At 46.6% G+C, this 12,310-nt stretch overlaps 1 protein-coding gene and 1 pseudogene across 2 annotated transcripts in view; both read left to right on the plus strand.

The window, feature by feature from the left end:
• Positions 1 to 12,310, plus strand: part of SEL1L3 (SEL1L family member 3) — a 90,870-nt gene that overhangs the window by 21,206 nt on the left and 57,354 nt on the right. For both annotated transcript variants that reach the window (XM_014459654.2, XM_023757742.1), the window contains exons 6-8: positions 2,660 to 2,792; positions 5,035 to 5,167; positions 6,911 to 7,051. In XM_014459654.2, coding sequence (XP_014315140.1) covers positions 2,660 to 2,792; positions 5,035 to 5,167; positions 6,911 to 7,051 — 407 coding nt within the window. The remainder of the gene's footprint in view (positions 1 to 2,659; positions 2,793 to 5,034; positions 5,168 to 6,910; positions 7,052 to 12,310) is intronic.
• Positions 3,673 to 3,825, plus strand: LOC111826945 (annotated as a pseudogene).

Raw genomic sequence — 12,310 nt, forward strand, 5'->3', positions numbered from 1 at the left:
GTCTTTGCAGGTAGGGCCTTTCCTTTGAATATGAATCTCCCGATCAGAGTTCTCTCTGATCTTTTGAGTAAACGGCATGCAGTGTCTGTTTCTTCCAATGAAAAGAAAACAAAGACACATGTAAAATGATCAGAGCCTAAAATCCATCTAGATGTCTTCGATTTCTTTTTCCAACCTTTTACAATTGTCCTACTTCCACAACAATTTTTAGTAACCTTTTTTTTTTTTCAGAGAGGAAGGGAGAGGGAGTAAGAGATAGAAACATCAGTGATGAGAGAGAATCATTGATCGGCTGCCTCCTGCATGCCCCACACTGGGGATCAAACCCACAACCCTGGCATGTGCCCTGACGGGGAATTGAACTATGACCTCCTGGTTTATAGGTCAATGCTCAATCACTGAGTCACGCTGTCTGGGCAGTAACCATTTTTTATCTGAGTCTCCTCGAAGTATTCAACTCAGAATGAACAACTTCTTTTTTTACAGAATGAACAACTTCTGCCCCACCCATATTTTATTGGGTAACATAATATTTAATTATATTGTACAATTAAGTGACCATACAATTGGCATTAACATGTTTGGAAACAAACACATCTGACTTGTACTAAGCATGTCACTCAAGCGGTGGTAGACAAAGTCCAACAGTGGACTAGGTGAATAATAATAATCATGAAGTTATGGTGCCTTCTATGTGCCAGGCACTGTTCTAAATGCTTTGTTTAAATCCTAGTTCATTGAATCCTCTCAACAACCCTGTAGACAGGTTTATTATTATATTTATCCCATTGATAAAATGAGAAACAAGGCTCCAGCATGCAGGGATGGGCCATCAGGGGAGCGGGCGGGCTGGTTAAGCAGAGTTCCTGAGAGCTTTTACTCCAGAAGCATTGCTTGGTATCCACGGAGTGCGGGGGATTGTCTCAGGAGGGCAGTTCAAGTCTTTCCAAGGCCTTGGAAAACAGAGTCAGTGTACACTCTGAGATGATAACTTTGTGGTCCCACCTAAAAAAAGTGGGGGGGAGGAGACCGTCATCTTCTCCTGGCCCCTCAATTCTGAGATTCTGCAAAGAGAACTAACGGGAGAGGAAGCACTTCTTTTCCATGTGAGTTGCCTTTGTCTACAGCGCATTCCAGAGCGCTCATTCCAACTGCCCTCAGTTGGTGCTGTCTGCACGGGCCCATCTCGGGCCCATCTCATCACTCTTTTGTCTCCCTCTCCAGCCAGGTGTGCCTGCTAAGGGTCAGGTTCCTTGCTAACAGTCAGTCCATCTCCCCCCCCGCCCGACCCCCCCACCGCCTCATCCTGCTTGTCTTTTTTTGATCCAGCCGCTGGTAGCTTTCTCTGTCCCCATGAGCATCACCCTGGCCTGTTGCCCCTGTGGCTCTCTGGGCTCCTGGCGGCCTGCCTGACATTTTATGCTCTTTCTTTCTGCTTCCATCTGCCCTCTACGCTTCCTGGCTCTTTGCTCTTTGCCTGGCTTGGTGTCCACCCCCACCCACTTGCTGTTCACATATGCTCTCATTGCACCTTTCCTATTTTAATTTTTAGAGAAATAGGCAATTAATGCACATGGTTTTTAAAAAAATAAAATTATATGAACAGGTATACAGTTAGATGTCTTGCTTCTCTCTCTGCCCCCATCCATTCCACCCTAACATCCCCAAGGGCACCCTGTGCCATGAGGAAATATTGTATTTGTTTCCTGTATACTTACAAAGTTTTTATGCAAATTAATAAAATATATATTCATTTTCTTCTTTCCTATGTAAAAAAGTATACCCTTTGTTCTGCACTTTTGTTTTTATATTTTTCACTTAGCAGTGAATTTTGGAGCTCTCTCCAGGTCAGTCCACTGAGCCCCCACCCCTTGTTTCAGCTGTGTAGGGAGAGAGCACACGGCCAGGCCCCAGCACGGGTGTGGTCAGTCCTCACTGACAGACGTCTGGAGTTCGCCAGTCTCTGGCGAATATAATCAAGGTCGCAAGGAACAGCTTTGGGCATTTTATTTGTGCTAACCCAGTTCTCCTTCCATTTTCCTTTCTGATCCTTTGAGTCTTTGAGGACAACATGGACTTTCGTTGTGTCACCTGTGCTGACCTTTTGTCTTTGGCCAAGACCTTTGACCTTGCTGTGGCCTCCTCCTCCTAACTGAATTTACATAAGTTCTTATTTAATAGGATATGTTTTTAGTTTTCCTCCACAGATGCCTTCTATCCATTCAACAAGTTTTGTGTGTGTTTTTTCTCCTTTTAGAGTGAAATAGTTCCTGTTGTGGCCAGCAATTCCAAATAATTTTAATGACTCCAAACAGTTTCACCAATCTCAATAGCCATTCCTTTTTGACAGTAATCCAGGCACTCGACTAGTCGTTTTATATCTTTCTATTCACTTAATTCTTTTAACGATCCTATAAGTGAGGAGCTAATTGACTAATGAGAAAACTCAGTCCCAGAGAGGTTAAGCGACTGGTCCAAGGTCACACAGCCGGTAAAGGGCAGAATCATAGCCCAAGCCTGCCTAACTCCACCATCATCTCATCTGCTAGAACTCCGAGTGAAGGGCCTGTGGGAATTTGGAGTAAGTTAATGAGGGTCAATGCAAGAGTTTCTTTTTCAAAATCTGGTTCAAACACAGAGCCTTTGTGTTTTTCTGTAGATTCCTGGAGGACTTCCATTATAATGACACTGCTGGGTACTTCATTATCGGAGGGAGCAGGTATGTGGCCGGCATCGCAGGATTTTTCGGACCTCTGAAATACTACCGTCTCCGCACTCTGCACCCTGCACAGGTGAGCCCTAGGGATCGAGGCAAAGTTTGTGGGTGCTCACGGGTGTGTGGCTCAGGCCTGGAACCCTGTGTAAACAAAAGATTTATTTAAGCGGGATCTCTCATCGGCTCTGTCACCAAACATTATTAATATTGAGTCGTTTCCCCTAGCTAACACGATAATAGATTTCTGTTAACGTTTGGTTCATTTAGTACTCATAAAATGGAAACCATTTACTTCCTCTGTTTTAATAACCACTGGATTAATTATAGAGTAGGTTTTTATCAGGCTGTTGCCCATCCAGTGATTAAACTAATGAAAGGAGAGAGTCTTAGTTATTTGGTAAAGCTTCCTTTAGATGCTATTTTTTAAAGGAGCAACAGAGCAAGCCTCGCTAGCAGATGAGGTTCTGTTCACCACGCCCTTCAGAAACTCGGGCCTCCGGCTCACACTCAGGTGGCCGGCCCAGAGGGCTTCACAGCTGCTGTTGGATGGCTCTCACCTCCAAACCCACCCCCAGATGCACCTGTCCAGTGTCCAGGCCCACCCACAGGGCTGCTGCCCAGGGAGGAGGCTGCCCCACAACGGCCTTCACAGCCATTGTTTTCTCTGCCTTTGTAAAGAGATCACTGAATACCTGAAAAAGGAACTTTCTTTCATTCCTGTGACCCTGTGGGGTTTGTTCTGGAAAAAGCAAGAGGCACTAGACAAAGTCATTGAGGAAAAATGAGGATCCCTCCCACCCATGGGTGCATCTTAGAACCCCAAGTGAGAGACCTCTATAAAGAGGAAAAAATGAGATTTATTCATTTGTGTGGCCAATACTCATTGAACACCTACTCTGTGCCAGGCTCTGTGCCAGGTGCTGAGGCGTCCAAGGTTAATTAAGATGGTAGCTTTCAGCTTTGCTCAGTGGCAGTATTGTAGCCAATGAGGTTTATCCCAGGTGCGATTATTGCTAATTGAAAAAAAAATAAAGATAGTAGCTTTCAAACTTGTTTTTTGAAGGTGGTCCACAATAAGAAATTTAATATCATGAATAGTACATATGTATGCCCATATATACACACACATATACATATATACACATACATATACACACCCTTGCTACGTTCAGTGTACTCAGATATTTTGTGTTTTATTTTTCTAAAAATCACTGCTTGTGACAGCCACTAAAGTGATTTCATAACCCTCTAATGCAGCGGTTCTCAACCTGTGGGTTGTGACCATCGGAAAACACATATAGCATATCAGATATTTACATTATGATTCATAACAGTAGAAAAATTACAGTTATGAAGTAGCAATGAAAATAATTTTATGGTTGGGGGTCACCACAGCATGAGGAACTGTATTAAAGGGTCGCGGCATTAGGAAGGTTGAGAACCACTGCCACAACCTATATTTTGAAAACCACTGAGTTGAGACAGGCCTTTATATATATTGATTTCAGAGAGGAAGGGAGAGGGAGAGAGAGATAGACACATCAATGATGTAAGAGAATCATTGATCGACTGCCTCATGCACATCCCCTTCCTCCCCAGGGGATTGAGCCCGCAACCTTGGCAAGTGACCTGACTGGGAATTGAATCGTGACCTCCTGGTTCACAGGTCAATGCTCAACCACTGAGCCACACTGGTCAGGCCATGAGACAGGCCTTTTTTCTTAAGGAGCTTCCTTATCTCTCTTAAGCAAATATGTCATGAAAGAATGTAGTATGTGCATTCATTCAGATGTGAGCACAGTGTTTGGGAGCACCGAGGTGGGAACATGGCTATAGGCAACCAGGTGAGGGTGGGGTAGGCTGTTAGGGAAGCTTCCCGGAAGTGATGACCTTGAATCTGCCCCTTGGAAATTGAGTAGGAGCCTGCCAAGCAGAAGAAAACAGGAGAAGGGCTCCCAGTCAGCTGCACAGCACAGGTAGACTTCCTGTCCCTTGAGAACTGAAGGGGAGAGGAATATGATTTTCTGGGGACAGCATGTGGTGGGGAGCAAGAAGAGCGTGGCGGCCTGGCCTCTGGGAAAGCCTGGCATTTAAGAAGCTCTGCGGGGGAGAAGATGCCGCAAAAAGAAGCCAGGAGGAAGTGGCCGGAGCCAGAGTGTCCTTGAATTACATCCTCCCTTTGCAAACCCAGATTGAATGATTTGAGTGCAAACAAGCCAGCTGGTAATGTCAGAGGGAGAAGGACATCAACCCGGACACAGCCTCATAGGTATTTGTTTGATGACAATTGATCGCTCGATTTTCTTGCCTTCTTATAGATTTTTAATCCCCTCCTTGAGAAGCAACTTGCTAAACAAATCAAGTTATATTACGAAAGGTGTGCAGAAGTTCAAGAAATAGTGTCTGTGTACGCATCCACGGTACAACAAGGCAGCAGGAGCCAAGAAGCATGTAAGTATTGAGCTTCAGGAGAGCAATCTTTTTTAAAAATATCTTTTTATTGATTTCAGAGAGAGGAAGAGAGAGATAGAAACATCAATGATGAGAGAGAGTCATTGATCGGCTGCCTCTTGAACTCCCCGTACTGGGGATTGAGCCCGAAACCCGGGCATGTGCCCTGGCTGGGAATCGAACCGTGACCTCCTGGTTCATAGGTCGATGCGCAACCACTGAGCCATGCCAGCCGGGCCAGGAGAGCAATCTTTAGCTCTGTGCATCTGTGTCAACACATTTGGCTTCTTTCTGGCGGGGTTGGAATAGAACATATATGACTTGATCGATGGGGAGAAGTATGACCTCTGCAGACAGATGCAAGGGAAAGTGTCCATTCCACCTGGATTCCAACCAGACCAACGGCCGACAACAGCCCAACCTGCCTCATAGCTTTAACCGTACGTGGTTTAGCTTAAGTGCACAAAGGGAAGTGTTTTGAGCCTCACATTTCATTATTCCCATTCAGAGTGGGATCTGAGGCCGGTCTAAGAAAATAAAAATGAATTGGAAAATAAATTAATCATTAGAAACGTTTCCCCATCGGTGCACTTCTGTCTTGGACCATTAATATCTGAATATTAGCTTTCAGAAGTGTTGAACAATGACTTTGTTGTTCGGGGCTCGGTTTTATTTTTTCAATCCCTGAAATCGACTCATGCTGGAAGACATCGGTAATTTGTAACAGAAGGAATGAGTTTCAAATAGAAGGCTTTCGTGCCTGCTCAGAGTTGCGCGGACATCCTTTCACTCATATGGGGTGTGTTTCTGTTATAAAACGGGTCTCGTCTTGTCTTCCAACGTTCCAGCTCAGATCTGGCACTTAGCAATTTCTCTGTGCTAGGGATCTTCCTGCTTGATGTGGTGGCAATAGAGTTAGTCACATATGTTCCTTCTGGAAGAGAAGTTCCTCTGGGGCCTTTGCCATCAGCAAAAGCAAATTGAGTATTTCGGTGCTGCCCCCATATCTCATCATCTCCAGAACTGAACTTCCTGATTCAGGCCAGGGAGGAATGGATGTGTTGTGAACATACCCCAGTCCCATAGGGTTCGCATAGCACAGTCCCGGGGAGTGATTGGAGGTGGCGATAGGTAAATGTGGAAGGACGGCTCTTCTGCAATTCGATTTAAGAATAGGCTATACTGGTCCCCAGCTACTGCTCTCACTGCTGAATCATCCAGAAAATACGATGCTGTCAGAAGAGGGGGGAGATATATAGGAATAGGAATGTCCTGAGCAGGAAAGAAACTGGTATTGATAGCTGATGACATTGTAGGGGAGGTAGCCTGCGTGGGCAGGCCAGCCTTGCATGCTGATCTGTTTGGGGCATGGGGATGATTTTTCTACCATCTACCGCCTTGTGTCCCTGGGGATCGTTGGACTTTGCTCCTCAGCTCACACTGCCAACAAAATGGCCTAGATATTGGCCTCCTGGGGACCAGTCCGAGGCCAGCTGCTCATTCTGTAGAATTATTCAACAGCCATCAGCAACTTTGGCACATTTCCCTCGGACTTGGCTTTGAATTTGTGACCTCAAGGCAAAGGCATTGTACCAATTTCAAATCCCTAATGCAACCCAACCCATACCCAGTAACGGTACATCTGACCTCTTATTTCTAGTTCCCCTTAGGGGGAAAGGGTGCAGAGAGGTGAGACTTACCCGTCCCAAGGGGAGTGGTATCTTATGCTTCCCTCTCCTGCAGGTGACCTGCGGAACTCCTACTTGGACCTGAGGCGCAGGTACGGGAGACCCTCCATGTGCAGAGCCTTCCCCTGGGAGAAGGAGCTGAGAGCCCAGCACCCCAGCTTGTTCCAGTCGTTGATGGAAATGGGTCTGTTGACGGGTAAGTGTGTCTCTGCCTTGCCTTTGGATGCCGGTTAGGAAGGCTCCCTGTTTTCCCACCCTCTTTGGTGATTTATGCCTCCAAGTTATTTTTAACCTTAGTCTTCTAGCTTAACTTTAAATTTAAATTCTGCCTTATCCACAACCCTCAATATATCTATGCACACTTCCAACACTAAATACAAAAACTTATATTTAGGAATCGCTTGAACAACTCTTTTTTTTTTATTGATTTCGGAGAGGAAGGGAGAGGGAGAGAGATAGAAACATCAATGATGAGAAAGAATCATTGATCAGCAGCCTCCTGCACTCCCCCTGCTAGGGATCAAGCCCAAAGCCCAGGCATGTGCCCTGCCTGGGAATGAAACTGTGACCTCCTGGTTCATAGGTCGATGCTGAACCACTGAACCACCCTGGCTGGGTGCTCAAGCAATTCTTTAGTTAAAGCCAAAACCTCAAGTGGACAGCCTGCAGCCAGAGCTGGTCCCCAAATGCAGTTGGTTTGGCTCAAAAATTGTTGTTGATTAAAAAAAAAAAAAAGTTACCAGTATCAAAAAACCTTGTGTTAAAATGCAAATTTTTAGCTTTTCTCAAAACATTCAAAGACCTGGCGACCTGGCCTACGTTGCAGCAACTCTGACGGCGAGAGAACGCTCAGGCCATTGATAGCCTCTTCTCTCTATTTCAGCAGCACCTGCCTACCTCTTTCATGGGCCTCACCTGCCTGACCCATAGACACTTGAACCTGAGACCCCTGATTTAAAGTGCACTTTAAATTGCATCTCAAGAATCTTTCCAAATGTGCCAGCTTCTCCCCTTGCGATTTGGGTCTGCTCAGAAATTCAGTACACCCTGTAAGGCCATGAGTTCTCTTGAAACCATGTCATTTAGGAAGAGGAGAGAAGCTGAGATGTTCAGTCTGGGGATGGGGATTCAAAGGAGAAGGGTGATGATAATGATCTTAGTGGTCAGAAGCAACCCCTGGTGTTCCGGGCACATGGCTAGATCTTGTGTCAAGGCATTGCCGAAATTGACTTCTGCTTCATGTAAGAAGGAATTCAAGCCCTACGGGATATTTCATCTTTCATTCATTGATACTTGCTGAGTGACTGCTTAGTTACTTGGCTAGATTTCAGAGGTAAGTAAGACAACACAAAGCCCCTGCCCTTGAGGCACAGACTCGAAAGCAAGGAAAAAGGGCAATAATATTGAATAAAGGCTGTGGAAGTAAATGGTAAAAGAAGGGAGGGGTCCGTTTTACCTGAGGGGCTGGGATGTTCAGAGAAGGCTTCCTGGGGGAGGTGACGCTGGAACTGATATTTGAAGGGTCAGCAGGTATTTCCTAGGTAAGTAAATGGGGGTGGGCACTGTAGGCAGAGTAGCTGCAGGGAGGTGGGAACAGCACAGCAGTGTTAATGATGGGCAGGTGGTTGGGAGGCAGGAGAAGGCCTGGAGAGGAATGATTCCCACCAGAACTCAGACACCATTGGAAGAGTTTGGGCTTTGCCTTGTAGGTGACAAGGACCTGTTGAAGGGCTTCAGGCAGGGGGTAGAGGTGGGATCAGATTTGGGTTTTTGAGGTCCCTCTGGCAGCCCTGGGAGGCTGAGAGGAAGCAGAGCTGTGGAGCTGGAAGCAGGGAGTCCATTGCTACGGTCCAGGGGGAGAAGACGCAGGCCTGAACGGGACAGAGTGATGCAGTGAATAAGGGCTGGAAAGAGGTTGGCTCAGAGTCAGGCAAGGGAGGCCATGTGGAGTCGTGTGACAGCATAGCCTCTGGACCAGGTGGCCTGGGCCCCATTTGAACGTAACACACCTACTAGCTGTGTGGTCTTGATCCAGTTACTGCATTTCTCTGAGCCTCAGTTTCCTCATCTGCATAGTGGGGATGATAATGGTACCTCTCTCCTAGTGTTGGCTTAAATGAGTTGAGAGAAATATAAAATACTCAGAACAGTGTAGCACACAGTAAGCTCTTTGTAAGCAGTGTTTCTGAACCTCGGTGCTGTTGACATTTTGGACTGGATTCTCTGTGGTGTGGGATCTGCCCTCTGCTTTGTGGGATGCTTGGCTGTGTTTCTGGCCTCTATCCGCTAAGTATCAGTAGCACTCCCTCCCTCCCCATGACTCCCTTCTCGGGTGGACAACCAACAATGTCCTCAGGTGTTGCCAGATGTCCCCAAAGAGCCAAATCGCCTCTGGTTGAGTGTTAGGGCTCTTATCACCCAGCAGAGACAATTCCCAGGTTTTTGTTGGTCATCTGGGAGGCGGTGGAGCCGCCCTGCAAGACAGGCGACCAGGAGAGGGAGGCCCATGCCGGACAGTGTAGGCGAAATTGGTTTATGAGATTTCCAATCATATTTAAATGTCGTTTTGCCAATTGGGAACACGAGTGAATCAATTTCACAATTCTTTTTAAAGTAAATACTCTCAATAGAATCTTCTCATGTTGTTTTTACAGCTCAGAAGTTTTGTTTATAAGAATTTAGAACGATTTCTTCTCTGTGGAGTTCTGGAAGTGGAATTTAATTAAAAACCCAAATCATGTGCTCCCCAAACCCGAAGACTTCCTGGGCTGTGGTGCTGCCGACTGTCACATTGCAGCCGGCTGTGAACACCACTGACCCCAAGGGCCACCCCAACCCCCGTTCTGCCTTCAGCCCCTGTTCTTCCAGGTGACGTTGGAGGCTTCTGCAGAGGAGGCGCACAGGGTCCTCATTTAAATTCATCCCTACCTGGCACACTGCCCTCGCTTGGGCTGTCACAGCTCTCCCGCTCACCCTGGAGAGCCTGGTGCTAGACACTGTGCCCATTTTCTAACAAGGCTGCGAGAAGCGCACAACACTTGATTTCATAAATTGAGGGTAAAAAAAATAAGTGTGCAGTTTTTAACGTATCTTTCCTCTGGTCTATAAATAGAAGAGTAGTAAGACTGGTGTGACTGTGTTTCCATTCCTGGTCTCTCACATACCTTTCCTCCCAAGCTCACCTTGCTGGGAGTGAGTGTCTGGCCGGCTTTGGGGGGCTCTGAGCCACTCGAGTTAATAGGGACTGTGTTCGCAGTGCTTTCTGCCGCCGCCCCGAGCTGTCCAGTCTGCTGACTGGTGGACTTGAATAAAGTCCGTCCTCATCGTAGTACAGTTCTCATTTCTGAGATACGCTTTATATTTATATATTTTATTGATTTTTTACAGAGAGGAAGAGAAAGGGATAGAGAGTTAGAAACATCAATGAGAGAGAAACATCGATCAGCTGCCTCCTGCACACTCCCCACTGGGGATGTGCTCGCAACCAAGGTACATGCCCTTGACCGGAATCGAACCCGGGACCCTTGAGTCTGCAGGCCGACGCTCTATCCACTGAGCCAACCCGGTTAGGGCACTTCTCATTTCTGAGATACGCTCGGAGGATGGACTCGAGGATCGGGTGTTTGATGCTTGGAATTCTTGCTGTGGGAACTGACTAGGTGCAGACACAAAGGAGTTTAACTGTCTCTGGAACTTCTTTTCTTTTTTAAAATTTATCTTTATTGTTGTAAATATTACAGATGTCCCTCCTTTTCCCCCCACTCTCACCAGCCCCCCCCCCCACCATGACTTCACCACACTATTGTCTATGTCCATGAGTTATGCATATACGCATATGAGTTCTTTGGTTAATCTCTCCCCAACCCCAATTCCTCTTAACTCTGAGATTCATCAGTCTGTTGCATGCTTCCATGTCTCTGGATCTATTTTGTTTGTCAGTTTATTTTGTTCATTAGGCTCCACATATGAGTGAGGTCATCTGGAGAGTATGATGCTAAGCGAAATAAGCCAGTCAGAGAAGGATAAGTATCACATGTGTCAGGAATTTCTTAAGTCACTCGTGTCACAACTTTCCATTCCTCCCCTCTCCTCTCCGCCCTTCCCTTCCCTTCCCTTCCCTTCCCTTCCCTTCCCTTCCCTTCCCTTCCCTTTCCTTCCTTTCCCTTCCCTTCCCAACAAGTGTTGACCGAGTGCCCTCTGTGAGCCAGGACAGGACAGCAATGGGGTCATGTTTCTTTATATTTAGGGAAATAAAAAGAAAATACCAACACCCCTAATTTCTACCGAGGGAATTACTTTATGGAATTTTCTTTTCCTGGCATTTTGAAAAGAAAAAAAATAAGACAGCGTGAGACACTGGCCTGCGATTTCCGGTTCTTGGCGACAGTGTCCCTCTTCTTGGCAGCCTCTCCTCAGCGAGACGGCCGACTCCACTTCCCGGCAGCCACGCGTGTGCGTCTCCGACTGGAGAGTGTTCTCTCCCCACGCTGTGTGGTTTCGGGCGGATCATCGGCCCTCACTGTAAGCTAACAACACACTTCAGAGGAGCCGTGAGACCCTCGCAGGGGTGGGGAGGGGTCAGCAGCTCGGGCGTCACTAGCAACCGGCAGAGAGAGTGTCCCCTTCGTTCCGGCCAAGTGCCGTCAGGAGCGGTCACCGCTGTCCAGGGTGCCCAAAGGTGGGGCTGTGTGTCCTCCTGCAGAGGAGAATCACCAGGTATTCCCACGGCACTCTTTCAGGACTGGAATTAAAAGTATAGCCCGGCCCGCATGGCTCAGTGGTTGATCTATGAGCCAGGAGGTCACAGTTCAGTTCCCGGTTGGGGCACATGCCCGGGTTGTGGGCTTGATCCCCAGTATGGGATGGGCAGCGGGCAGCTGATCAGTGATTCTCTCTCATCATTGATGTTTCTATCTCTCTCTCCCTCTCCCTTCCTCTCTGAAATCAGTAAAAACATTTTTTAAAAGTATATACAAGTATACATATTTGTGTGGTAAAACACAAATGACAGCATTCCCCATTTTGAAGTGTAAAGTGCTGTTAAGGACCTTCACATTGTTGCTCAGCAGATCTCTAGAACTTTCTCATCTTGTAAAACTGGAACTGTACCTACTGAACAACAACTCCCCATCCCCCCTCAGGCCCTAGTCACTACTGTCCTACTTTCAGTCTCTATGAACTTGGCTATTCTGGATACTTCATATTAAGGGAATCCTGCAGTATCTGTCTTTTGGTGACTGGCTTATTTCACTTAGCATAAAGTCCTCAAGGTTCTTCAGCGTTGTAGCATGTCAGAATCTTCTTCCTTTTTAAGGCTGAATAATATTCCATTGTTATGGAATATTATTTTGTTTGTCCATTCATCCATTGATGGGCGTTTGGGTTGCTTCCCCCTCGTGGCTATTGTGAATAGTGCTGCTATGAGCATGGGTGTGAAAATATCTCTTCAAACTTG

This window comes from Myotis lucifugus, unplaced genomic scaffold, assembly GCF_000147115.1.
Source record: "Myotis lucifugus unplaced genomic scaffold, Myoluc2.0 scaffold_112, whole genome shotgun sequence".
Lineage (NCBI taxonomy): Eukaryota > Metazoa > Chordata > Mammalia > Chiroptera > Vespertilionidae > Myotis > Myotis lucifugus.